The 27,496-nt window shown below is 47.6% G+C and overlaps 1 protein-coding gene across 2 annotated transcripts in view; it reads left to right on the forward strand.

The window, feature by feature from the left end:
• The window catches only part of MYOM2 (myomesin 2), a gene marked incomplete at its 5' end in the record, with an annotated part of 80,782 nt that overhangs the window by 38,464 nt on the left and 14,822 nt on the right, over positions 1-27,496 (forward strand). For both annotated transcript variants that reach the window (XM_081221025.1, XM_081221026.1), the window contains 14 exons: positions 733-920; positions 2,789-2,915; positions 4,105-4,283; positions 5,608-5,722; positions 6,799-6,955; positions 7,045-7,151; positions 9,608-9,652; positions 10,210-10,346; positions 14,557-14,701; positions 14,821-14,880; positions 16,230-16,297; positions 20,711-20,824; positions 21,014-21,101; positions 21,630-21,668. In XM_081221025.1, coding sequence (XP_081077151.1) covers positions 733-920; positions 2,789-2,915; positions 4,105-4,283; positions 5,608-5,722; positions 6,799-6,955; positions 7,045-7,151; positions 9,608-9,652; positions 10,210-10,346; positions 14,557-14,701; positions 14,821-14,880; positions 16,230-16,297; positions 20,711-20,824; positions 21,014-21,101; positions 21,630-21,668 — 1,569 coding nt within the window. The remainder of the gene's footprint in view (positions 1-732; positions 921-2,788; positions 2,916-4,104; positions 4,284-5,607; positions 5,723-6,798; positions 6,956-7,044; positions 7,152-9,607; positions 9,653-10,209; positions 10,347-14,556; positions 14,702-14,820; positions 14,881-16,229; positions 16,298-20,710; positions 20,825-21,013; positions 21,102-21,629; positions 21,669-27,496) is intronic.

Here is a 27,496-nt window from a genome sequence, read left to right on the forward strand (position 1 = left end):
ATTACCACTAGCCTCTTCAAGTCATTCCTGCTAAATGAAAGCCAATCATTTACGTTTTAATTCTGCAGTAAGACCAGCTCATTCCCGGGTACCTGTATCTCGGGTAACAGAGGATGATTGGACGTAGGTTGCTCAGAGTTGGGAAGCGGGAGAAGCAGAGACACATCCTCTTCAACCTGTTAGGAAACTGTTAGGAAAAGATGGTCCACTTCCGAGCAGGGTGTTCAAAAGGGAAACTTGAATTCATACTCATTTGAATTAATCTGAAGTTTCTGTAACTATGGGGGAAGTTAAGACTCACTGGCCTAAGTCTATCTGTCATCACTGGCCGTGGAAGGTGAGGTGGTCATTTTTCATGGCCGTGATGAGAAAGCTGCTCTCTCAAGGTTTTCCTTAGAGGAAGTGGAGGGTCTTTTGTCTCAAGTGTCCTTCTTGGCCCTTGTATTATTGAAATATTGGAGGATGGATGTATGGATGGATGTATTGCAAGATGTATTTAGAAATTGCAATACATATATATGAAAGAAGCTTTTTAAAAACGTACTTTCTTTAAAAGAAGAGAGAAAGACAAGCAAAGATGGTGAGCAGGGAGACCTGGACAGGACAGAGGGTACAGGCACCCAGGGCCATCTCCCGTTGCTGCCCGTCCCTCTGAGATGCTGGCGCCGGCCGCGGTAGGTTAATGATGATTGCACTAAGATCCGGGTGACTTTCCCGCTGTGTCTCCTGCAGCCGTCCCATCCCATCCTTACGGGATCACCCTTCTGAACTGTGACGGCCGCTCCATGACCCTGGGCTGGAAGGTGCCTAAGTTCAGCGGTGGCTCACGCATCCTCGGTTACTACATAGACAAGAGAGAGGCTCACCATAAAAACTGGCACGAGGTCAACGCCTCGCCTCTCCGGGAGAGGATCCTGATGGTGGGTGCTCACGGACTCGTTCACTTTTGCAGGCAATTTCTCATGTGGGGCAGGGTCCCCATTCTGTGCCTCAGAGTTCAGTGACATTAGGCGATTTGACACAGAAACAAAAACGAATGAAACAACTCACCCTGAGAACTTAGGGTCACGGAGCATCTTCTTTCGAGAAGCGAAGCAGAGGAGGCGAGCCGGCAGGTGGGTCGTTGGCAGGTGCAGGTGTTGCTGTGAGCGGCATCCGGCCTCCACCCCGGGGGCTGGAGCTCTCAGCCTCGGGGCAGGATGCGCAGGAGACGGTGCCGATCGAGGCTCCTCTGCTTGTCTGTCCCCGTTTCCCAAGGAAGGCGTGTGCTCAAGCCTCCCAGTGAGACTCTTGCCCAGCTGCACGTCCCGTCTGGGTGCAGGGAGCGCAAGCCACATGGACTTGGAGTAAGAAAGGGCAGAACCGAGTCGCCAGGCAAGCCCTCGGCAGCCCGCGGGCAACAGCTCTCACCTCCCTGAGCCCCCGCTCCTCCCGTGAGCCGCCACACGGGGCTTCTCGTGAGAGGGATGAGGGAGAAGGCGTGTACTTAACGGAGCACCCGGGTCGGTGACGGTAGCTCACGCGGTTACCAGGCAGCACGCCCACCTGTTCGTTCACAGGAGTCACGCGGTAAAGCGAGGGTTTTTTTGCGGGAGGCGGAGAGGAGGTCTCATCCCTGTCTTGTACAAGAGTCTGTGCTGACACCTCTATTTACGCAATACGTATTTCTCACGCATTTTATTGTGTATGACGCGTATTGCCAAAATTCAAGCTCGGTGCGAAGATCCTGGTGTTTTGTCCACGCTTGTCCCCGGACACCTTACTATTTATTGGCTGTCAGGTCCCAAACTCCGGAGGAAATGCCCACGTACTTTCTGAAGGCCGGCATTCCACGAGGCCAGACCTGCCTTCCAGGGGATAAAGCGGCTCCACGTGACACGTGCTTGCTTTGGGAGCTGTTGTGTTCAGAGATAATGTCATCCAGATGCTGTGTTTGTTCCAGTGGCCGGGCTGCCAGGCAGGGCTGAGGGTCTGGTCCAGGGCCCTTCCCTCCATCTTTTGTGGCACAGACCAGGCAGAGTGGACCCTCAGGGGCCTCCAGCCAGTGTACGGGGAGGAGACAGGTCACTCCCCACCGTCCCCCGGCGAGGACGCTTCCCGGCCCGGGCCCTTGACACCCCAGGTGTGGTGTCGCCGGGGGTGGAGGGTGGAGACCCTGGGCCTGAGGTCAGGTCCCGCCCACCGTTCTTCCACTGGCTCCTTGGGGCTTTTGTCTCTGAGCCTGTTTCCCTGCCTGGGTCATCACGTCATCCCCGGGGGGAGGGTTTATGGAGTGGATGAGGCAAACCGTGCCGGGGTGAAGGTGGTGACTGCAGTGTGCAGGTGGGTCAATAACCTTCCACAGACGCGTACTTGACTGACTGACAGGGTCCCTCACCCTCACATACCATCTATAAATCAACCAGAAATACCCCCTTTCCCCCGATGGATCGTGAGTCATAACGCAGCTTCTGTTTCACCTATTAATTAATTTAAAAAAATTCAAGTGTGGCTGATTTACAATGTTGCGTTAGTTTCAGGTGTACAACTGATTCAATTATACATACATATACGTGTATATACGTATTCTTCTTCAGATTCTTTTCCCTTATAAGTTATTACAAAATACCGAGTGTGGTTCCCTGTGCTGTACAGTAGGTCCTTGTTGTTTATCGATTTTATATACAGGAGGGTGTACCTGTTAATCCCAACCTCCTAATTTATCCCTTCCCCCCTTTCCCCTTTGGTAACCATAAGCTCGTTTCCTATGTCTGTGGGTTCATCTATAATTTAAACATCCTCTCAATAGGTGGAGGGCTTGGCAGAAGGCTCACTCTACGAATTCAGAATTGCCGCCACCAACGTCGTGGGGATCGGGCAGCCGTCGGACCCCAGCGAGCTCTTCAAGTGCGAGGCCTGGACGGCGCCGGAACCGGGTAAGACGGTCTCTCCAGGACTTACCCCTGGGTACCTCGCGTGCACACGCGGGGCTGGCCGGAGACGGGGCCTTCCGTGGCGCCAGCCCAGGCCTTACCAGCCTCTGCAGCCAGCAGGCTTCAGTCACTCTGCACAGATCCTGGCACCACTACCACGTGCCAGGCCCGGGGCAGAGCTGTGCCTTAGGTGGCCCCGCCCTGTGGTCTGGGCCATGGACACACAGGTAGGGCAGTGACAGGCATGGAGTCATTAGCACTGAAGTGTGAGGCTGGGGGGCCACCCACCCCCGGCTGCTCCCCTGGTCGAGGATGCTGTGGCCAGAGGCTGGTCCAGGGCAGACCTGCGCCAGGTGGACTTCTCCCAAAGGGGCGGAGGGAGGCCAGCTCCCAGCAGGAGAGGCTCCAGCTGGGCCAGAGTGGGGACAGCAGGACCTTACTGACTGTGTATTCACTCAGCTCTCCTCCTCCCAGAGCACGTGGGAGCTTGGGGCCTCTGGTTCTAAAGTGAACATTGACAAAATACCTGCATTTACTCAGGGCTCCACATTTTAAAACTGTTTTCACAAACTTGCAGGGACTGGGCATCGATTTCTCTGTATCCAGTCCATCAGGACCCCTAATGCCATGGATAATATGCTCATGGTTTGAACAAAACAAAGTGAGACAAAACAACGAACCTGAAGTTGAAGCTGAAAAGCTCAAAAAATTGAGACGATTGTTCAATTCTGTGGCCAGATGATATGGCTTTTTCTTTTCTTCTTTTTTTTGGGGGCGTGGGGGATACTTGTTTTAATGAAATTAATTTTTTCCCCTTGGAAGAGGCAGTGGAAGGAGAAGCTGTAGAAGTTCCCAGAGGCTTTTGGGGGCTTAGAGTGATTGCTTAGGGTGGGACCCCTCCTGCCTTTACTGCTCAAGGCTCCCCTGGACCTGGGCTTGGTCAGCGGCACCCCCAGGGTTACTGTCACAGGCAGGCCTGGGGTACTAGGCTGGTGGAGCTGGTGAGTGCTTGGTTCCCCGGGTGGTCAGACTCCCTGGGTGAGTCCTGTGATGCCCAGGTCTCCAGCCCAGCAGGTGGGTGGGTACCTCAGGATCCTCTCCTGCACACCTTTCTCTCTGTGAGATGTACCTGCTGGTCCCGGGCGAGCGTGTAGACTCGTGAATTAGTCCACAGGCTCACCTGACTTTTCAGGTCCTGCCTACGACCTGACGTTCTGTGAGGTCCGGGACACGTCCCTGGTGCTGCTCTGGAAGGCCCCAGTGTATTCGGGTAGCAGCCCTGTCTCTGGGTATTTCGTGGACCATAAAGAAGAGGATTCCGAAGAGTGGATCACCGTCAACGAGGCCACCACGGCACATCGCTACCTAAAGGTGACGGTACTTTTTCTCAGGCATTGTCTTCTGGGGAACATATTTCATCCCTGTCGGGGGTCTAGCTCGAAGCCCCCAGGGAACTGTGCACGTGACCTGGTACCCCTGCTGCCAGCCAACGGGGTTCAAGGAGGTGCCTGCCCCTCCGTGGACGTGGGGAGCGACTGCGTGTGGGGACCACCTGGATGGGTTTCCTCTCCTTCCTGCCGTCTGACAACCCCCAATGGTGCTGACACTTCACGGTCATGGGCTGTGTTGACGTGCCTTCCACGGTGACGACTAGAATTATGTCTTTCCGCACCAAGCCCGTGTTTACTTCACTCAGTTCACGTGATCGCTGATGCACGTCTATCTGATAAACACACACACACATACACAGAGTGTAAACACATTTGACAGAATTATGATGTGTAATTTCTCTATCCCCTCTTTCTCCAAATACTTCTGTTTTTAGCACCTGCAATTCACCAGTCACTGGGGTCAGGTTAGTGGTGACAGTGGCTTAGACCCGGGGACCCAGCTGCCCTCGTCAGAGGCTTTCTTCTTTGGGTTGTGGGCTCTGCGGTGTGGTTTAGACAGAGAGGCAATGTACTTCCTTAAAGAAAGGCCACACCTGAGTGACAGGTAAATGGGCAGCAGCCTCTGGAGAGCAGTTGGACAACATGAAACAAGATCAGTGTCTTCTGAACGAACAAAAACTGCTCAGAATCCAGCTAAATGAATTCGTTAGAAATTAGCTAATATACATTTTATTTCTGGTTATCAGTGCAGATTACAATATACGTCATCTGTAGATGTATAAGAGATGGGTTTAATTTTGATATTGCCCCAATGATGGGATATTTTGCACAAGGTAAAAAATCACGTGAAATGATATTTAGTCCCGTAGATATTTAGTCCCCTGTTTATTCTCACCAAGTGAGGGCATGAGCCTGCCCGTCTCCTTTTCCCTTCTGCACGCCTGACTTCCTCTGTACGGCTATTCTGACCGGAAGAATAGGCTATTTGTAAAAAGAAAACACGTCTGGGGCTTCCCTGGTGGCGCAGTGGTTGAGAATCCGCCTGCCAACGCAGGGGATACGGGTTCGTGCCCCGGTCCGGGAAGATCCCACGTGCCGCGGAGCGGCTGGGCCCGTGAGCCATGGCCGCTGGGCCTGCGCGTCCAGAGCCTGTGCTCTGCAACGGGAGAGGCCACAGCAGTGAGAGGCCCGCATAACGCCAAAAAAAAAAAAAAAAAAAAAGCCACGTCTGTAATAAAATGTGATGAAGAATGAAGTCATTTTCATCTATCTGTTCACATGTGACGTTTCCTCCTTCTTTCAAGGTCTGCAACCTGCACCAAGGAAAAACCTACATCTTCCGTGTCCGGGCAGTAAATGCGAGTGGGGTGGGGAAGCCCTCAGACACGTCGGAGCCGGTACTTGTGGAGGCCAGGCCAGGTGAGCCTCATCTGCTCGGCTGTTAACAGGGCAAACCTCAGAGCAGGGTGATCTGGAAGGAGGGATGCGTGTGTGTGTGAATGGACGGTGGATGCATGGACGGTACCCGTCTCATTTATAGAAGGAGTTGGATTGACAGACGCAGTACAGCATGTCTTCAAAGACCCACTGCATGCCCCCCCCCCCTCAGCATCCTGGGCAGCAAGGGGCACATGCAGTCATTCTGCAAGGGTGGCGGGGTCTTCATTTCAGCAGTAGAACGTGCAGGGATGACGATGGTCTTTTCTGTTACTGCTGAGTTTTGATCAGAAATGATAAAGCCGCTGGCAATCTTCTTGGTTAAAAGTAGTAAAAGCCCAGCTGAGGGGACCTTGGCGGAGAAGTGCTTCCGAGGGAGCGGGGTGAGCTCACGGGATACCTGGGGAGGAGGATCTCCGGAAGCCATGTTTTCCCTGGATTCCTCCCCTCCCTGGAGACTGGCTCCATGGGTACCCTGCCACCCGGCTCTGTGCTCCTGTGTCCTCCTGGCAAGGGACGCGTCTGTGTGCACCTGGCTCAGGCCGGCGTGTCTCCTCCAGTTCTGATTCCTGAGGGACAGATGCTGACTGGCCTGTGTTGGGCCAGGTGTCCACTTGGTCAAAAAGGAACAAACAAACAAACAAACAATCCCCCGAAGGAAAAAGTGGAGAAAGTAGAGCCCAGGTGTGTGGGAAACAAGTGCCCTAACCACGCTGCCCGGGCCCCTAGGAGTGGCGAGGGGTCAGATTCCAAAGGGGAAAAGGATCGTTATGGCCGGGATGGGCAGCCCAGAGGGTTTTCTCCAGTGGTGCTGGATGCAGAAGAGGAAGTGGACAGACAGGTAATGACTTAAAACCCAAACCTGAACTTCTCTGCTTTCCATCAGCTGCCCAGAGGGCTCGCTCTTTCACATCTGCCCGATGTCCTGGGTAGACCATAGGCAAAACCTGATGATTCGCTGTAAAACAAGCCCTCCGCCTGGGCCATCCCTTCTCCAAAAAAAAGACCTGGAAGGATACTGTGTTCCTAAGATGCTCCCTGGCGCTCTCGCTCCGCAGGCACCAAGGAGATCAGCGCGGGCGTGGATGAAGCAGGCAACATCTACCTGAGCTTTGACTGCCAGGAGATGACGGACGCCTCTCACTTCACGTGGTGCAAATCCTACGAGGACATTGCGGGTAACGAGAGGTTCAAGGTTGAGACCGTGGGGGACCAGTAAGTTCCACTCTGGAGTTGGCCGTCACCACCTCTTAGGAATGCCTACAGACACAGTAATTAACATACCGGCTTTCCTTCCCTTTCAGCTCCAAGCTGTACTTTAAGAATCTGGATAAAGTGGACGTAGGGACTTACTCTGTGTCCGTCAGTGACACGGATGGTGTGTCCTCCAGCTTTGTCTTGGATGAGGAAGGTAACACCTGTAGGACCTAGGCTTGCCTTTTGGGGTTTTATAAGACTTTCAAAGATTGACCCTAACAGAGAAAAGACTGATTTGCTTAGAAAAGGGGTGTGTGTTTGCAGGAGGCGGGGTGGGGTGGGGTGGGGAATCCTTTGAAAGCCAAAAATTACTTTGGAAATTACACAAACTCTTGAGTTTGTACTCTAGCCACTAAATAAATCACTGGTCCGGGGGTATTTTATTTCTTGCTGTATATATTGCTTTTATAGCCTTCCACTTGTACTTTTAGAGATGAGTTTTAGTTACGTTTCGTTGGTTTGGCAAGTAGCATATTAGCAAATAAGTCCATAAAACTAACGAGAGGCGCACAGATGAAGGAATCCTCCCTTTTCTCCCAACATTGAATAATCGACTAATCAGATGATAAAAGAAAACACATACATGTATATATATACACACACATTTATCTGTATATATTTTTTTAGGTGTGTGAAATAATATTTAATTTCCATAGTTAAAATCACTCGCTCTCATAAACAGAAAACAGCAGAAAGAAGTGAAGGAAGTTGGTTTACTATGACCCGGGGAAAAGCAGCCGTTTCTCTTAGGCAGGTCCCCGGGTCTGAGTCCCCCACACAATGAACTGGCCTCGGGAGGAGGATTCTTCCACTGCCTGGGTTGATGTTTGTGTCCAGCCCTTATCTACCACCCCGTGCTGGTCAGAGTCAGTTTTACAAGTTTGTATGATGATGAGTCAGTGATGTGCAGGGAACTGTGTAGCCTTGGACAGAACCCTCAAAACTCCATGTTGGGCCTTTAAAAGCTTCTGAGTCTCTGAGGGCCCTCAGTTAAAATGCCCTAAGCTTGATAGTCTAATCCTTTCCTTATCAGCTGGCATTTTGTTTGGCTGCAGCGAAGGGTGTGGTCCCGGGGGAGGGATACAAGGGTGGGACGCCTAGGACGGGTGTGTGGGGGGGACAGGGTCTGATGGCTGCAGGCGTCCGCAGGTCCCACGCATACGTTGGGGGCATTGGGGTGAGCCCATGTGCATATAACGGGACCAGCAGGAGAACAGCAGAGGGGCTGCGTCCTGGGTTCCCTGGCAAGCTCACTGCTCACAGGGCGGGAAGGGACCGGAATCTGCCCAGCTGCCTTTTAAGCTGCCCTTTCTGACCCTCACTCAGTGGGCTTCACACAGCTTTTTACTAGCAAAACATCCTTAAAGACTTCTGACAGGTGATGTACTCCTGTGCTCCATTTGAAAGTTTGCAGATGACGTTTTCACCTTAATTTTAAATTGTTGCAAAGGATGGGCATTTCCAGCACATTTTATGCTGTATACGGACCTCAAGTACGTTTCAGGCAAAACCTTGATGCTGCACCTTTAGCTCATTTGATGTATGGAAGTTCCCACTGTGAGACCTAATGGGGGTGTCAGCCCTCAGCCTCAAATCAGCCTCCTAGATGGAGTTACTTCTGGTCACAGAAAGTCTGCTTCATTGTTCGTTTCAAATAAACAGGAGCATACAGACCTTTGTGACCATGGTCCCATTTCTAAATGCTAATTTTAAGAAGAAAGGAAGGGGCCTCCCTGGTGGCGCAGTGGTTGAGAGTCCGCCTGCGGATGCAGGGGATACGAGTTCGTGCCCCGGTCTGGGAGGATCCCATATGCAGCGGAGCGGCTGGGCCCGTGAGTCATGGCCGCTGGGCCTGCGTGTCCGGAGCCTGTGCTCCGCAACGGGAAAGGCCACAACAGTGAGAGGCCCGCATACCGCAAAAAGAAAAAAAAAAAAAAGAAGAAAGGAAGGAAGTTAGGAAGAAAGGAAGGAAGGAAAGAAGGAGGGAAGGAAGGAAGGAAAAGGAAAGAAATGGTTTAGAACCTTCGATTTTTCTTAACTTGCTCTTGGGAGTCTCAGGAGCAGCGCATTTTTATTTTTTAATGTATCATTATTATTTATTATTTAAATTCATGATAATACACCACAGTGAAATTCCGGGTGGGTGAGAGAGGTGCTGAAGCAGGACGCTTTTAACGCAGAAGGAAAATCACAGACCAGCCACGTTCTCAGCCAGCCAGACCCATTTCAGGGAAGAGTTCATATGGAATTAGAGGATCTGGAAATGGATCCCTTTACATACCCGCTCTGTAGGTCTTCCTCTCTTCGAGGAATACACCTGCCCCCGCCAGTGCCCCCCACTCCCAGGGACCTCTGCCCTAACCCGTCCTAACAGGTCCCTTGAGTAAGTGGGTTCTTTAAATGATGAGGATCTTAGTTGCAGGCGGTCATTCACTGGAGGGGAGTGTTCACAGTTACAGTTATCCCATGTCTCCTTTGAACTCCCAGTTCTAATTTCTTTCACAGCCTCACATTAAACTTGGTGATGTGGTGTCAAATCTCTGCTTTGCTTTTAAGCCAGCTTCTGAACATACAGGTCAAAACCAGTGATTATATTTTTCTTAATTTTAGAGCTGGAACGTTTGGTGGCGCTGAGCAATGAGATTAAAAATCCCAGTAAGTGAGCCTGGAGCTCAGAGCAGGATTGCGCTCTGGGAAGGCATGTTCGTTACCGCGTGCAGCTCTGGAAGGGACGCTCTGGGGGGAGAGGATGGCCTCGTTTCGTGCGCCAGCTTACACACTTGTCAACAATTCGCTCAAAACAAGTATTAGCTAATATTGTAACGTGTAGCAATTTTCATTGCATGCAGTGTTTTGGATTTCGGGTTGAGTATGGCTGTTTAATCCAGGTGAGAATTGTATCAAATGGGATCTTCAGTTATTGGATGACATTGAATTCAGAAAGAATATATCCATCTGTGGTCACCGGGCCCATCAGCAAAGCAGACCGTGCACGTGCAAGGCTTCACGGGGCATGGAGGCTTTGAATGCAGCACCAGGCTAACTAGAGTCTTATTTCTTTGTTTTGGTTTTCATAATCCAGTTCAATACTCCGGGGTTTCACATTCTCCAAAAATTTAATAATGAGGATTGATATTTTCCTACAGTATACAGCTCTTCTTTCTCACAAGGATTCATGCATTATTGACTTGTGATTTCTTTTCTTCCTGTAGCAATTCCTCTGAAGTCAGAATTAGCTTATGGGATTTTTGATAAGGGCCAGGTCCGCTTCTGGCTGCAGGCTGAGCACTTATCACCAGACGCCACCTACCGCTTTATCATTAATGACAAAGAAGTCAGTGACAGCGAGGTGAGTACATGCGTGCGTGGCCCCTGGCTTTGGAGATGGCCAGGTATTACTTGGGAAGGTCAGTTCCTGAAAGTCAGTATTCTGGGTCTGTTTTCATCCCTTTTTGAGCTGTAGAAGTTGGGGTGTAGAAGGCTGACAACATGAATGAGAGGTTGTTGATTCTTGCAATGTTCAGAGATTTGGTCTCGGTCAGATGAGAGATCAGGAGGCCTTTAAATCCAAGCCTGTTGGAATTAAAAAATGACAAACTACGTTTAGAGACTTGGTGTTATGAAAAGGTTCAGGTTACCTTGGGTGGCGGTTATCCTCAATGGATCAGTTTATTCACTCTTGATGACAGTTTTGAAGGGGTATATTTTTGCCCTGATGTGAGCAACGCCTCCCTAGGCCCCCCTCCCACTGAGAGCTCCCCATGGAAGGCGTCGGCTGGGAAATTAGTTTCTGCACCTTCCCTGAGCTTTTAGGCTGCCCCCTTGGCCTGGCAAATCTGAGCAGAGAAAAATGTGTAGGATGCTATGATACAAACACTTGGCCCTTCTTTTACTTCTAATTGTGTAGAATGAAGCTTACAAATATTACAAGGATTCCTTTTTTGCCTGTGGAACATTGTGTTTCCATATATGTCCCCTTGTCTAATTATTACAGCACAACGGGGAACCCAGTTAAAAGACGACCTGTTTGATGGAGCCTTTCTTTGTTGTTCAGCGGTGCCCTTGGGGTCTCTCACATTCCACCATCTTTACCCCCTCCGCTCTCTTTTCCCTTGATACCCAATGCATCGTGTCTACTTAGCTATCCTACTGAGTCCTCAGTGCTCAGCGGTGTGTCTGCTGCATGGATATTAACGGGATGGTTGAGATGTAGGGATTGCTCATGCCAGGTGCGCGGCCCACTTACTCTCCCTCTGAGCTGGGCGCCTCATCCCTAGTCTGGCCTCTGTGTCTGATGGGTTTTTAGTAAAGCTTGGTTAGACAAACGTCTCTCAGGAAGAAATCGTGTATGGACGAAGATTATGTGAGTTTTCTTATCCAGTCCATCTTCCCCATGAGAATGATGACATCCTTGAAGAACTGTACAAATTAGGGAGTTGGCTAGTAAGTAGAAAGTATGCGGTTTCCTCCTGGCTGCCAAAAAGTCCACAGTATAGATACTGTGTACGGAAGAGCATCGCATGATCAAGGTAATTGGAGACATTTTCTCTGAGCAGAGATCATGCTACGGAATGCAATGGAATTTAGTGTACTTGCACTTTATTTGTAGAACATCTTTTGACTGACACTCCTACCTGCTGTGGAGAGCTTGCTTTAAAAACGGATGTCTTTGCTACCCGGCTCATCGTTTGGAATACGGCTGTACTATTTCATTCCTTAATTAGCAGTCCACAGGTGACTTTTCCATGTGGAGATTGATGGTATTTTGTGAAAGTCACATAATAGCCATTGAACATCATCTCACTGCATAACGGCAATCGCTAGAAGCCTGATTCTTTTCTCAAACCTGCCCAGAGCCTGCAGTGCAGAAGCTGAGAAAATGGAGAAGGCTCTGGATTGTTAAGAATCCAGCTGGTGAGCGTGGTTCCTTCTCACTTCTCAGACCTAATTAGAGCAGGTTCCTAGAGGCCTCTACTCACAGATGTTTGATGGGGGCGAACGTCTTACAGACCCAGAGCAGCACCGTTGTCTGATCAACTTGAAATTTGCTCCCCGTATTCAAAAGCAAATACTCAAAACTGCAAAGAAACTCAGGGACCCTGGCAAGGTACACCTGTTGCAGCCCTCAAGACTGCTGTTCCTTGTCCAGCCCCCAAGAACTACCGGAGTCTCCGGGGAGCGAGCAGTGTCCTGCTGCCGTAATCAGGAGGCTTCCTGTAATCGGTACCGCCTCCTGCAATGGCCTCTCTCTCAAAATGTAATCTGAGCTCATGCCTTCCCGTTCATTGCTCCCTCTCACTTTATATACACCAAGTTCCCATCGAGAAAAAAATCTAAGCGATGTTGTACAAGTACACAGTGTATGCTTTACTTACTTGAAACAATATTGGAGTTTCCGATTTCCAGGTGATTTTTTTTATGTTTCCTGGAAGTCAGGGCCTGTGGGCAGGGGTGGGCTTTATTCACTTAAAACCTGAAAGTCATATTTGATCAAACAGAACCTCAGGCATCACGTTAACCCTTGGGACCCCAGACACTCATCTTCCTTTCCCCGTGGATGGCAACTTATAGTCTGCAGATTGTTTGTGATTGTCCACCGTAGCCTAGAAAAATGAGACGTAAACTTGCCCTCCTGGAGCTTATGCCAGAGTTGAAGAAATACAGCTTCAATCAGAGAATGATATAGAAAAAATACAGAATGAAGAGCGTGTTAAAACAGTACAGTGAGGGCTTCCGTGGTGGCGCAGTGGTTGAGAGTCCGCCTGCCGATGCGGGGGACACGGGTTCGTGCCCCGGTCCAGGAGGATCCTACATGCCGCGGAGCGGCTGGGCCCGTGAGCCATGGCCGCTGAGCCTGCGCGTCCGGAGCCTGTGCTCCACAACGGGAGAGGCCACAACAGTGAGAGGCCCACGTACCGCAAAAAAACCCCAAAAAACAGTACAGTGAGCACCGATTCAGAGAAGGCGGGGGGTGTGGAGAGGCTGGAGTAGTTAGGGGAGATTTCAAGAGCAGTGGATTCCTGGGTTCTCCTTTGGAGGAGGAATGCAGAGAATGGGCCCCGGAACAGGTGTGCCCTACAGCTTGCACACGTGAGAGCTAGCAAGGTGGGGGGCCGGGGGGCGAGGAGGGTGGACTGACCAGGGGAGTGGTCACGGGGCATCTTGGAAATACACTTGGATTAAACGGAAGGGGTCAGAAGACAGAGGTGCCGCTTCCAACGTCAGGCAGGAGAGTTTAGTAACGATGCCCGATGCTGAGGGAAGCGGGCTTAGGGACGTTGAACAAAGGTGCTATTTTGCTAATAGTCATCTTCTCAGCTCTCTTGTGACACTGGCATTTGGAATCCAAAATATAGACGTCACCTGAAAGAGAAAGAAGAGCATTGTGAAAATAAATACACATGATGTGTCAGAAAAAGGCCGATCGCACACCTGTTCTGTTAGTTACCCGCAGATAGGAGTTCTTTTTAACAGTCTCATCAGGGTAAGGGCTGTAGAAGGAGTGCAGGTTCTCAGGGCAGGGAGTGGACTTCCCTCCCGCTCGTCCTGTTTGTTGGCTGCTGGCCACAGATTACTGGCGACGACTCGCTCATCTCACCCCACAGCCCCACCTTCCTGGGACGGCTCATTACTCGGGCTGGGAAGCCTTTGCGTAAATCCCAGCTGGGCTCCTCTGAAAGGAAGCAGGAATGCCTGCAGGAAAGGTCACCAGCAAAGGCTGTCATGCTTTTGTTCATTCTGGGCGTAGCGTTGGGGGGGTCCAGGCCAGAGGAAGCAGCCCTCCTGTGGTGGTGTGAGTGGTGCTCCTGAGGGGAGCCCCGGTCCCGGCGCCGCTATGCTCTCCTTGCCCTGAATCACGGCTGCATCGAAGACGAGTCATTCTCTGGATGTGCTCCTTCAGCCTCCCTGACCCCTGCTTGATTGCAGATATCGTATCCAAGGGTGGAATAAGACATGGTCCATTCGCAACCACACGTCCGTCTCTGTAGCTCATCACAGGCGGTGAGAGTAGAGTCTGAGGGAGACGTGAGCTCTGGATGGGCGGCACCGGGAAAAGGTCCCCATTGGAGGCTGCCCGGATGGGGGATGCAGAGCCTGGGCACCTTCAACCCTGGTGCTGGTGGCGGTGTTGACTAGGGGGCGACCAGTCGTGATGCCCGTGTCCCCAGAGTCCCTGGGACTGAAGCCCTCGCGGCTGTGGAGGTGGTGGGTTGTTGCCTGTGGTTTTGTGATTGGACATGGCCAAGGGCGCCCCGTTCTCTTTCCCCCGTGTGCTGAGTTATCTCACATCGGGCACGTTCCCTAGGAGTGTGCAGACTTTCTGCTGGGTTCTTTGTGTGTAGGTCACTCCCCACGCAGACCTAGGGCTTCATCGCCCAATGTCCCTCGTTTGCTCTTTGGTTCACCGAGAGGTTCAGTGGCTGAAATTTCTTATTGTGTGTTTTTTGGGCACCATGATCCCTTAAGATACAATAGTTGATGCAACTGTGAGGTGCCAGCGGGAAAACTGAAGGGAGGAATTTCACGGTGGAATTCTCCCCTTCCTTCTGTGCTCCCAGACACACAGAATCAAGTGTGACAAGTCAACTGGCCTCATCGAGATGGTGATGGATCAGTTTACCATCGAAAATGAAGGCACCTACACTGTGCAGATTCGCGACGGAAAAGCCAAAAATCAGTCTTCTCTGGTTCTCATTGGAGACGGTATGCCGTGTGGAAGGTCTTCATATGTCTGTAAAGGAAAATTCAAAGCGAATTCTTTCGACCAGAGAGAAGCAAATGTATTTCATTTCTATTTGTTTCTCCTTAAATATTGGATTTAGCATTCAAGGCTGTCCTAGAAGAGGCTGAATTTCAAAGAAAGGAATTTCTCAGGAAACAAGGTATGTGGTTGGCTGGCTTCCCCACCACTAGCACAAGACAAAGGTTTAGGATTTGAGCATTTGCTTGGAGCAGATCCTACTTAATGCCAAACGACTCTAACTTCAATTTTAAATGATGGAGAAGTCAGACCACTTCTTAGCTGTAGAAGTTTGGATACTTTTCTCTTCTTTGACCTTTCCCTTTATTTCATCTGTATTTTCTTCTTGCTTCTACCTTGAAAAGCCCTGGAATCTATTGTTGAGTGTTCGTATTTTCCTGCAGTGATAAGGAAAGGGTGTCTCCATTACATGTCCAGATGGAGTCCAGTGATTGTGACAAAAAGGAATAAAGAATGGGGGTGGGTGAGTTGGGGGGATTATTAGGAGAAATGGAGAGAGGGCAGTAGACCCAGTTCCAATAGCCAGGAGCTTGTTATTTTACTTAAAATTGTGTGAACTTTTCAACTTTTAGATGTTTTAACTTTAATTACAAACAATACTTTTTAAATATATCGTTTTAAAATGGATATTAAAAATAAATAAGTAAACAATAAAAATGCATATTAACTAGATACAAAGGGAAATGGATAAATTTCAGAAACTGAACTACAACCCAAGGGTTTATTTGAAAAATTGTTTTTATATGGGATTTCTATAGTTTTTGAAAAGAAGTTAGAATACAGCTTTTAAAATATAAAGTGAAGACATTAATTTTATTGTTTTAAGTAATTTTTATTTTTAGTAGTCAAAAATATTTATTTTACTCATTTCTACAGTATGATTTTTTTTCCTACAATATGATTCTACAACTTTGTAGGATGTATTTATATGGAAGAAATCAATAAATACTTTCTAAAACTGCTTTGTATTTTTGTGTTGAATGTATTATTAGCACATGACTTCTGCATTTATATTAAGTAAGAATGATATTTTTGAAAGATATATAAATTAATCTTTGATTTCAAATGCCATATAAATATCATGTGTTGACATAATTGCTAGGTCAAACTGCTTTTTCTTCATCTTACCTCAATTAGTTCTCCTATTTTAAAGTTTTTCTATGCTATGCTGTTGGATGTTGTTAGACACATGTCTTGAGAAAAACATATAATATTTCATTCTTCTTCCTTTTAAAGAGCAATAGCTGTTAGACATCACTGAGAAGGAGAGATCAGGCAGCTAGAAATAGAGATTTCAGTATGAGCACTGCACACACTGACTTTGGAGCCCTGGAAATTAGTTGTATTAAATTGTCTTGGTTTCAGACTGAACAGCTACTTTCTTATGCCCAAAATGCATTTGTATGTGTGTGTGTGTATATGTAGACATGTTTTTCCTTTATTTAAACTTTTTTCCCTTTTCCCCGCCAGGCCCTCATTTCGCTGAGTATCTGCACTGGGATGTTACAGAAGACTGTGAAGTCCGGCTGGTCTGTAAGGTGAGGAATCGGTTCTAGCCAGAAGAGAGCGAGACTCCCATTCTCGTGACGGTGGAGACAGTCAGGAAGCAGCTACGCTCAGATCACACTGGTGGTGAAGCGTGGGGGGTTGGATTAGGGGCGGGGGGTACTCAGACTTTCAGTCTCGTCTGTGGTCTTTGTCAACAGATTACAGGGGCAACCAAACGAAGATTCAGGTAGGTCGTTTATAAAATATTTATTTAAGATTTCAGTAAGTGAACTTCTGGGGAAGAATGCTATGGTGAAATTTATCTGGTAATTTCTATGCTGCTCATATGATTTCTTTAGGAAATAAAAGGTATATTTGGGGAATAAGATGCTCTTAAGTTTTTGTTTGAGCAATTCGGTAATAAAGTAAGCCTGAGTTACTACTAACTATAAAAACCTGTATTTTGGGGAACAGACTTTAAGTTAATGAGCCCCTGCTCTATGGCTGTCTCTGTAGAAGAAGAGGCTGTGGGGAAAGCTCGATCGTGCATCATTTCTGTTCCCAAGCTAATCACAGACAAGAGAGAAAAACAAGCAGAAAAGTCAACAAAGTGGTGAAGCCTGAGCTGAGTGCGGGGGGATGACTGAGAAGGATACAGGTCGACGAGGGTGGAAACCGCTCCCACAGGCTCAACTGTGAACAGCCGCGTGGGAAACTAGGAGCCGGAGGATTAGAGGGTGAATTATGAGTCGGCCGCTGTGGAGAGCAGTATGGCAGCTGCTCAGAAGTAATGGGTGCAATTACTATACGATCCAGCCTCAGATAGATACGTGTGCACCATGATGGTGGCCGCGCGATTCACAATAACCCAGCGTGGAGGTGGCCCAAGTGCCCATCGATGGATGGATAAACAGATGTGGTAAATTCATGGACTGTCATTCAGCCTTAAAAAGGAAGGAAATCCGGGGCTTCCCTTGTGGTGCACTGGTTGAGAGTCCGCCTGCCGATGCAGGGGACATGGGTTCGTGCCCCGGTCCGGGAGGATCCCACATGCCGCGGAGTGGCTGGGCCCGTAAGCCATGGCTACTGAGCCTGTGCGTCCGGAGCCTGTGCTCCACAACGGGAGAGGCCACAACAGTGGGAGGCCCACGTACCGCAAAAAAAAAAAAAAAAAAGATAGAGCTCCCACACGATCCACCTATCCCACCTCTGGGAGTCCATCTCAAGGGAGTGATGTCACTGTTGTGGAGAGACACCTGCACCACGTGTTCGTGGCAGCACTGCTCACAATGGCCAAGACGTGGACACAACCAAGGGTCCGCTGATGAATGAATGGCTAAAGAAGATGTGACACACACACACACACACGAATATTATTCAGTCATAAAAAAGATGGAATTCTGCCATTTGTAACAATATGGATGGATCTTGAGGGAAATAAGCTCAGTGAAGTAAGTCAGACAGAGAAAGACAGACGCGACATGATTTCACTTATATGTGGAATCTAAAAAAAAAGCCAAACCTCATAGAAACAAAGAGACAAGTGGTGGTTGCTAAGGGGTGGGGGAGATGTTGGTCAAAGGGTACAAACTGCCAGTTATGAAATGAGTAAGTTCTGGGGTCTAATGCCCAGCATGGTGACTGTAGCTAATAACACTGTATTATATACTTGAAAGTTGCTGAGAGAGTGACCTTGCGTGTTCTCACTGCTCACACATACACACAGTGGTAACCGTGTAAGGTGAAGGATGTGTTGACTAACTTCATTGTGGGAACCATTTTGCAATATGTACGTCTCAAGTTGTGTACATGGTACACCTTAAACATACACGGTGGTAAATGTCAGTGAAGGCAGTGGCTATGTTGTAGTCAGTTGGCTCTTTTTTCTGACAAGGGTGTCCTGAGTACATGCTCACAGTGGCGGTGGGACAAATAGGAATTCTGCTCCCCAAGTGCTCTGACATCCTCCTAGTGGTGTAGGCCCTCCTGTGAATATGTGATAATATTTTAAGTTCCCTGATCAAAGTGAGTCATAAGTCTTTAAACACAGATATTGGAGAAACTGAATAACTGTTGCTTGAGAGGTGAGTCTTTTGCAGTTTAACCCACGTAGCCTGCATACTCGTGTCCCATCACTCCTGTGATTCCGTGAACCTTCTTCCACATAGGTTTTTGCCTAATAATATTTTGGCAGGTGGTTATTGTTCTATTTACTTACATAACAAAACACATGGAGAAAAATCAGTGTGAGGACGTATTCATATTATAACTTTACAGAAAACCATCTTTTAAAAGAAAAGTTTAAGGCAAGAGAAACCTCAGTCGTGAACGGAAGGAAATCTGGGAGAGAGATTTCTCACACACATCCAGTAAAGCTTTGGGGAGGGCGCACTCAGATAGTGAGAGTCGGGCAGGGCCCTGTGTCTCAAGAGTGATCTCCTGTTGTGACCTTTTCCTAGATACTTATGTGCATGTGAGGTGTGCATATGGAAAAAGTGGTAGAGGACTTCCCTGGTGGCGCAGCGATTAGGAATCTGCCTGCCAACGCAGGGGACACAGGTTTGAGCCCTGGTCCAGGAAGATCCTACATGCCGCGGAGCAACTAAGCCTGTGTGCCACAACTACTGAAGCCCGCGTGCCACAACTACTGAGCCCATACACCACAACTACTGAGCCCGTGAACCACAACTACTGAGCCCGCGTGCCTAGAGCCCGTACTCCGCAACAAGAGAAGCCACCACAATGAGAAGCCCGTGCACCGCAACGAAGAGTAGCCCCTGCTCGCTGCAACTAGAGAAAGCCTGCGCACAGCAACGAAGACCCAACGCAGCCAAAAAGAAAGAAGGGGGGGGAGGGAGGAGGGAAGGAAGGAAGGAAGGAGGGAAGAAAAGAAAAAGCAAAAGCGGTAGAGACATTGCAGAGAGTTCAGAGAAGCAACAAATGAGTTATTTGGGGACAGAAGACACCCCCCTCCCCCCTCCACCCCGAGCTACAGGACAAATAAAGTAACTGAGGATATAGGTTTTAGAGAACAGAGGCTGAAGGTCATTGGAAAGGTTTTAATTTAGCACCCAAGGACCGACAGTGTAAATATCTTGGAAAATGAGAGTAAGAGGCCACAGTGCTGAATTAAGGAGGGGGAGAGTCAGGGACTGGCTTGGCGTGGAAACGGACACAAGGGAGATTTTGAGGTGTTAGGACAAAGGACATCGTCTGCTGGGATTGTTTAGCTTCGCTCCATCCTACCGCTGACTGTCACCACGTGGTCCTGGCTTCAGAAGGAAGAGCCTAACTCCCAGGCCAGCGGGAGACAGCCCTGCACTTACTCTGAAACATTTATGGCATTATTCTCCATATCGGGCATGCTGCTGTGCCCCGTTGCAAGTGCGAGTAGAACATTCCAGAGCCCTGCTGTCTGGGGATTGTCCCCCAGGGCTGTCACCAACGACAGCAACTGACATAGCTGCTATGGGAAGTCTAAAATATGTTGCATTGCTACACTCTCGGAACTAATCACGTGCTCTCAATGTTTGTAAGTTATTTTTATTTTTATTTTTGTTATGCGGGCCTCTCACTGCTGTGGCCTCTCCCGTTGTGGAGCACAGGCTCCGGACGCACGGCTCAGCGGCCATGGCTCACGGGCCCAGCTGCTCCGCGGCATGTGGGATCCTCCCGGACCGGGGCACGAACCCGCGTCCCCTGCATTGGCAGGCAGACTCTCAACCACTGCGCCACCAGGGAAGCCCTGTAATTTATTTTTTGTCGCTGACGTCTCTGTTGTTGTGTCTGTATGGGATGTGAATGCAGAATGGTCCGTGTCACACAATTCAATGTGATCAGTACATTCCGATCCTACCGAGCCAGAATTCTTCTTTGTGGGACGTGTAGGTCAGAGCATGTGACTTGAGATGATTACTCATCTTTGGAATTCTGCAAAGCTGAGTTGTGAGTTCAAGCTTAGGGCAGAGATTGAATTTTGAGGAATTTTAGTAGCAGGAAAGTCCTCGTGCCCAGTGGGCTCGTTTTGTGTTAAAGTTTCTTTCCCCTGCGTCTGTGTGTCGGCAATGTCATGTTGCCAAAAAAGCAGTCACTCAACAGTTTTATAGACCAATAATGATATTTTATATTATTTATAAATTTAAAATACACTGCTTACATCTTGTCTTTATTATTGACATCTCACATGAACCAAAAAACCTTGCACCGTCTAATTTCATGGGTTAGCACGAAGAGGAATCATTTGTTCTTCTGAATGGAACTGTCAGGGCTTAATTATTTTAGAAGCTGAAATTTAGAAATGTATTTGCTATTATTAGAACCGACAGCTTTCCCGTGTGCTTCTGTCTGAGACTGTCTGTAATAAAAACTGATTTTTTTTAGGTCTGTGATTTCAAATCAGAGTAGACTTTTTTCTCATGAGCCATGGCGATTCACATACTCAATGTAAGATTCCTGTCTTGTAGGTTGCAAACACCAAGAAGGAAACCGTCTTCAAATGGCTAAAGGATGATGCTCTGTATGAGCCGGAAAAGTTGCCTGATCTGGAGAAGGGGGTCTGCGAGCTGCTCCTACCAAAGGTACATTGTGTTAAAGAAAACAGATAGAAGCAAGATAAGAAAGTTCTCTCAAACAACCTGTGAATTCTGCATTATCTCCCAGTTTGCCTTCTGAATTTCCATGGTTTGCAAAGAGAATGTATTAGCCTGTATTACATTTTGTATCATGGCGTCAGTTTTACGTACATATGGGATGTGTTTTATTTGCAGTTGTCAAAGAAGGACCACGGTGAATATAAGGCAACCTTGAAAGACGAGAGAGGTCAAGATGTGTCTGTCCTTGAGATCGCTGGCAAAGGTAGGGTAAAACCTTCTTCCTTCTACTAAAAGGAAATCCATTCCGCCAGCAGGATGAACCGTGTGATGAAGGCACAGCGTCTGTATCCTTAGTACATATTGTTTCTTCAGCGGGGACACAGGAAAAGAAAATAGTTTTGTACTTGAGTTGCATTCAAAGCTGTTTGAGTGTTTTAGAACAAGGTATGATATTACTCTGGGCTTCAATGAAATGCCATCTCAGTTCGCCTTCAGGAGCCAAGTTCTATCCTGTGACAAATGTACTAAAGTGATCGAAACAGTGGTGAAGAGTTTCAATTAAATGTACGGTCGGATTTATGTCGAGCACAATGTTCTTGTTCCTTGTTTAAAAAGTGAATAGATGAGAAGGATTTATCGCCACACGTGAGCCTTTGATGGATAACTATTGCCATTTTAATGTTTCATTTTTCAAATGAACGTCCTGATTTCCTGTATCAATTTAATTAAACATGAAAATGCTGCTGATCAAATTAGACATCGTAATGGTGCGTTTCCTTCTTCCTTTCAGTGTACGAGGATATGATTTTGGCCATCAGTAGAGTCTGTGGTAAGTAAATGCCTTCTAACTTTCAAGTCATTTTGGTGCTAAAATTGCTATTTCCTGAGAAGGGCATTTTCCACAGCTAATGGAACCACAGTGCATCTCCTGTGAACAGGCCCCAGATTCAACGGCAGAACAGTTATCTGACCGCCTCGGTGATGCTTTTTAAGGGGGTTTTCGGCATTATATGCAGAATATGTTTTTCTTAAAAAAAAAAGAGAGACAAAACAAACTCAGTTTGGACTCCCTAATTAGCCACTTCTTGTAATTCGCCTTAGGTCAACTCCGATGATGCTTTGTCCATAATTGCTCTCAGCGTCTGCCTTACAAATGCTAAATAGCAATAATGAATTTTGAAGCCTCTAGTTTTGTGTCTGGTTTAATACATACTAAACTACTTTTTAGCTTTGCAAATAAATTCTTCCTCTCTATTTACCCTTCCATGGAAACTGTGAGAACAAAGATATTGGTTATTAATTTGATAATAATAGCTTATATTTGTAGAGGGCTTTCTGCTGATTATAAACTTTTACAGCTGTGGGCTTTCTAGAGGTGACCTAATTGATATCATCAGATCAGGCACCTAAGGCCCGGAGCGGTTAGGTGGCTTAACCATGGGGCTCTGGCAGCCAGAGTCAGGACCAGAAGCTCACATCTCTCCCAGGTCTGCGCTCAACTGCTGCCCTGTAAGGGTTTTGGTCATCCTTCTGGAAAACTTGTGACGTTGATTTTTTCATCACTCTCTCAAAACATCCCCGTGAGGTAGACTGTTCCTTTTTGCTTTTGCTTGTCACATAGATGACCACATTTTGAATGAGTTTTACTGCTGATGATTATTAACGGGCCGAATGCCACTCCATGGTGTACGTGCCACTTTGCGAAGGTACGTTAAGCCACTTGAAAGGTGGCTTCACGCTTAATGCTCCATGGGATGACCTTGCATTAAAGCATCATGTGACCCGTAACATTGGTGATGCGATTGATCGTGGTGTCTTGAAAAGTGAAGGTACCAGTGAAGGGGACAGAGAAACACAGAACGTAGTTTCCTATCGTATTCTCGTGATCTTGGGTCCCAGACGCCCGAGCCTGGAAGGACCACGTGCGTCTTACTGAGAGTTAGTGTGGTGGGCAGAGAGAAGGCACGGGACACGCGGCATCACCAGTTTCAGCCTCTGTCCTCCCGAGGAGCCGGGCCCTGGGTCTACCGGACGCTGCATGTTCAGTGCTGTTGCAGCCGGGAAGGAACAGAGCAAGCGTTACTTGATCTACGAGGGGGATGTGTTCGTAGCAAGCTGGGGCTTCTCCGCAGCCCGCGCGCGCGGCCCGTTATCCCAGAGCTGCCCCGTCTTCCCGGCCGTCCCGCTCAGGCTGCAGTGGGCTTTCCCCGCAGCCCTGAGGTGTCGTGGCCGCCTGGGTGTCGGTCCGGGTGTGACATCTGTGGTTCCCACGTCCCCTTGCTGCATCCATCAGGGACCTCGGTCACCTCCATCCTCCGTCCTCTGACCTCTGACCTCAGAGAAGCTGTGCCTTTGCCTCTTCTGTGTCTTCTGAGAGCCCTTGGGGGGGCTGACGCCCAGGCACATACTTAGACACGCTCACACGTACACACACCCTCACTTCTCCTCCACCTGCCCCCCGCCCCCCAGGAATATTCTTAATCCTTGAAAACGCCATGATTCCTGCTCGGGTTCCAGGTGGGCTCTTGTCACCTGCAATCAGTGGCTTTTTAGACCTAATGCAGCCCCGAGTTGGTCTAACCGATAGCAGACAGCGCTGAGCGTGCAACTCCTGGTACAGCTGAGTGAAGATGGGGACGCGTCGTCTGTGCTCTGCTGACAGTCACATGGATGCTGTGACGCGAGTCGCGGTCTCGCCATGCGTGTTGGCTGCCTGGTGGCCTCTACCTGTTGAACGAGGGCCCAGCTCCACCCGGGAGAGGCGTTTTGGGTCAAATTCTATAGTTCCATGGAGCAGCATCAGGCGTAATACTGGGTTGATGTAAGGAGTGCTTCTTCTGAATTTTCAAGTAGAGAGCCGTCAAAACAGTGTTTTCCTGTTTCCTGGAGCACAGAAACGTTTCCATATTTGTTTTCTTGGCTTTTCAACCAAACTTCCCTTCACAGCTTGGTGGGGGGAGTGTGGGGAGATAGTGTTCCCAGAGCTTCTAAGACCGAACAGCCTCTGGGGTTTGCATGTTGGGAAGAAATCAGTGGCTCTTCTTGAGGGCCCCCCCAAATTTTGTTCGAATTTCAGAGCCAACTAGAGGCTTTGGATAAATATGGGAGCCTCCCGGGCTCCCATCTTCCCGACCCTGATCCCACAGAGAGGATCCTGCAGCGGCTTGTGGATGGCAGAGTGTAGGAGGCTTTCCTGCAGGAGGCTTTCCTGCCGGGTCAGCTAGCAGCCCACAGAACACAGCTGTTTGTTCTTCGTGTCCCGAAGGTTAAAGGCTGTGCTTGGCTGCAAAGCAAACCTGCTGTTGTAGAGAGAGTTAGGGTTCCTCAACCTCCTCATCCTTATAATAAGGAATTTGGACAAGGCGACGTCCAAGTTCTCATCCAGATGTAAAGTTCTATAATTCTCCGGCTGCGAACAAACCCGTGATAAAAATCGAGGCCAAAGTTACAGTTCTCTGCGTGGATGATGCTTTGTGTGTATGTGTGAACGTGCACATGCTTCTGTGTATGTGTGTACATGCCTTTGACGTTTCTCTTCATTTCCATGCCGACTTTTGAGATGCAGAAAACACAATTGGAGACTCAAACTCCTTGGTTAGGTCTTCGGCATCTCCATTAACTGTATCTGACAAGACGTGCTGAGGGGCTCTTTGTATTTTTGCAGAACCTTGGAAGAGACCCACATTATCTAGATGAGGACTCTGGTCACTGAGAAGTTGTGTGATTTGTCCTGGGTCACGCAGTTAACTACTAGCAGAGTGTTCTCGTGTCCCTAGATGGGGAGTCCAGCCTTCCTTCTACGGCCCTTCGGCACTCCCCCCTCGTCGTGAGACGTGTATTCTTTTTTTTTTTTTTTTTAACTTTCTATTTTATATTGGAGTACAGCCAATTAACAATGTTGTGATAGTTTCAGGTGCACAGCAAAGCGACTCGGCCGTACATGTACACGTATCCATTCTCCCCCAAAGTCCCCTCCCATCCAGGCTGCCACATAACATTGAGCAGAGTTCCCTGTGCTACAGAGTAGGTCCACTGGTTATCCATTTTTTTTTTAAGTTTATTTATTTATTTTTTTAATTAGTTTCTGCTTTATAACAAAGTGAATCAGTCATACATATACATCTGTTCCCACATCCCTTCCCTCATGCATCTCCCTCCCTCCCACCCTCCCCATCCCACCCCTCCAGGCGGTCACAAAGCACCGAGCTGATCTCCCTGTGCTCTGCGGCTGCTTCCCACTATCTATCTACCTTACGTTTGGTAGTGTATACACGTCCATGCCTCTCTTTCGCCTTGTCACAGCCCACCCTTCCCCCTCCCCATATCCTCAAGTCCATTCTCAAGTAGGTCTGCGTCTTCATTCCCGTTTTGCCCCTAGGTTCTTCATGACATTTTTTTTTTAAATTCCGTATATATGTGTTAGCATACGGTATTTGTCTTTCTCTTTCTGACTAACTTCACTCTGTATGACAGACTCTAGGTCTATCCACCTCATTACAAATAGCTCAGTTTCGTTTCTTTTTATGGCTGAGTAATATTCCATTGTATATATGTGCCACATCTTCTTTATCCATTCATCTGATGATGGACACTTAGGTTGTTTCCAGCTCCGGGCTATTGTGAATAGAGCTGCAATGAACATTTTGGTACATGTCTCTTTTTGAATTATGGTTTTCTCAGGGTATATGCCCAGTAGTGGGATTGCTGGGTCATATGGTAGTTCTATTTGTAGTTTTTTAAGGAACCTCCATACCGTTCTCCATAGTGGCTGTACCAATTCACATTCCCACCAGCAGTGCAAGAGTGTTCCCTTTTCTCCACACCCTCTCCAGCATTTATTGTTTCTAGATTCCTTGATGATGGCCATTCTGACTGGTGTGAGATGATATCTCATTGTAGTTTTGATTTGCATTTCTCTAATGATTAATGATGTTGAGCATTCTTTCATGTGTTTGTTGGCAGTCTGTATATCTTCTTTGGAGAAATGCCTATTTAAGTCTTCTGCCCATTTTTGGATTGGGTTGTCTGTTTTTTTGCTATTGAGCTGCATGAGCTGTTTATAAATTTTGGAGATTAATCCTTTGTCAGTTGCTTCATTTGCAAATATTTTCTCCCATTCTGAGGGTTGTCTTTTGGTCTTCTTTATGGTTTCCTTTGCTGTGCAAAAGCTTTGAAGTTTCATTAGGTCCCATTTGTTTATCTTTGTTTTTATTTCCATTTCTCTAGGAGGTGGGTCCAAAAGGATCTTGCTGTGATTTATGTCATAGAGTGTTCTACCTATGTTTTCCTCTAAGAGTTTGATAGTTTCTGGCCTTACATTTAAGTCTTTAATCCATTTTGAGCTTATTTTTGTGTATGGTGCTAGGGAATGATCTAATCTCAAACTTTTACATGTCCCTGTCCAGTTTTCCCAGCACCACTTATTGAAGAGGCTGTCCTTTCTCCACTGTACATTCCTGCCTCCTTTATCAAAGATAAGTTGGCCATATGTGCGTGGGTTTATCTCTGGGCTTTCTATCCTGATCCACTGATCTATCTTTCTGTTTTTATGCCAGTACCAGACTGTCTTAATTACTGTAGCTTTGTAGTATAGTCTGAAGTCAGGGAGCCTGATTCCTCCAGCTCCGTTTTTCGTTCTCAAGATTGCTTTAGCTATTCGGGGCCTTTTGTTTTTCCAAACAAATTTTGAAATTTTTTGTTCTAGTTCTGTGAAAAATGCCATTGGTAGTTTGATAGGGATTGCATTGAATCTGTAGATTGCTTTCGGTAGTAGAGTCATTTTCACAATATTGATTCTTCCAATCCAGGAGCATGGTATATCTCTCCATCTATTTGTATCATCTTTAATTTCTTTCATCAGTGTCTTATAGTTTTCTGCATACAGGTCTTTTGTCTCCTTAGGTAGGTTTATTCCTAGATATTTTATTCTTTTTGTTGCGATGGTAAATGGGAGTGTTTTCTTGATTTCATTTTCAGATTTTTCATCATTAGTGTATAGGAATGCCAGAGATTTCTGTACATTAATTTTATATCCTGCTACTTTACCAAATTCATTGATTAGCTCTAGTAGTTTTTCGGTAGCATCTTTAGGATTCTCTATGTATAGTATCATGTCATCTGCAAACAGTGACAGCTTTACTTCTTCTTTTCCAATTTGGATTCCTTTTATTTCCTTTTCTTCTCTGATTGCTGTGGCTAAAACTTCCAAAACTATGTTGAATAAGAGTGGTGAGAGTGGGCAGCCTTGTCTTGTTCCTGATCTTAGTGGAAATGGTTTCAGTTTTTCACCATTGAGGACAATGTTGGCTGTGGGTTTGTCATATATGGCCTTTATTATGTTGAGGAAAGATCCCTCTATACCTACTTTCTGCAGGGTTTTTATCATAAATGGGTGTTGAATTTTGTCGAAAGCTTTCTCTGCATCTATTGAGATGATCATATGGTTTTTCTCCTTCAACTTGTTAATATGGTGTATTACATTGATTGATTTGCGTATATTGAAGAATCCTTGCATTCCTGGGATAAACCCCACTTGATCATGGTGTATGATCCTTTTAATGTGCTGTTGGATTCTGTTTGCTAGTATTTTGTTGAGGATTTTTGCATCTATGTTCATCAGTGATATTGGCCTGTAGTTTTCTTTCTTTGTGACATCCT

Source organism: Mesoplodon bidens, assembly GCF_964165515.1.
Source record: "Mesoplodon bidens genome assembly, chromosome: 20".
Lineage (NCBI taxonomy): Eukaryota > Metazoa > Chordata > Mammalia > Artiodactyla > Ziphiidae > Mesoplodon > Mesoplodon bidens.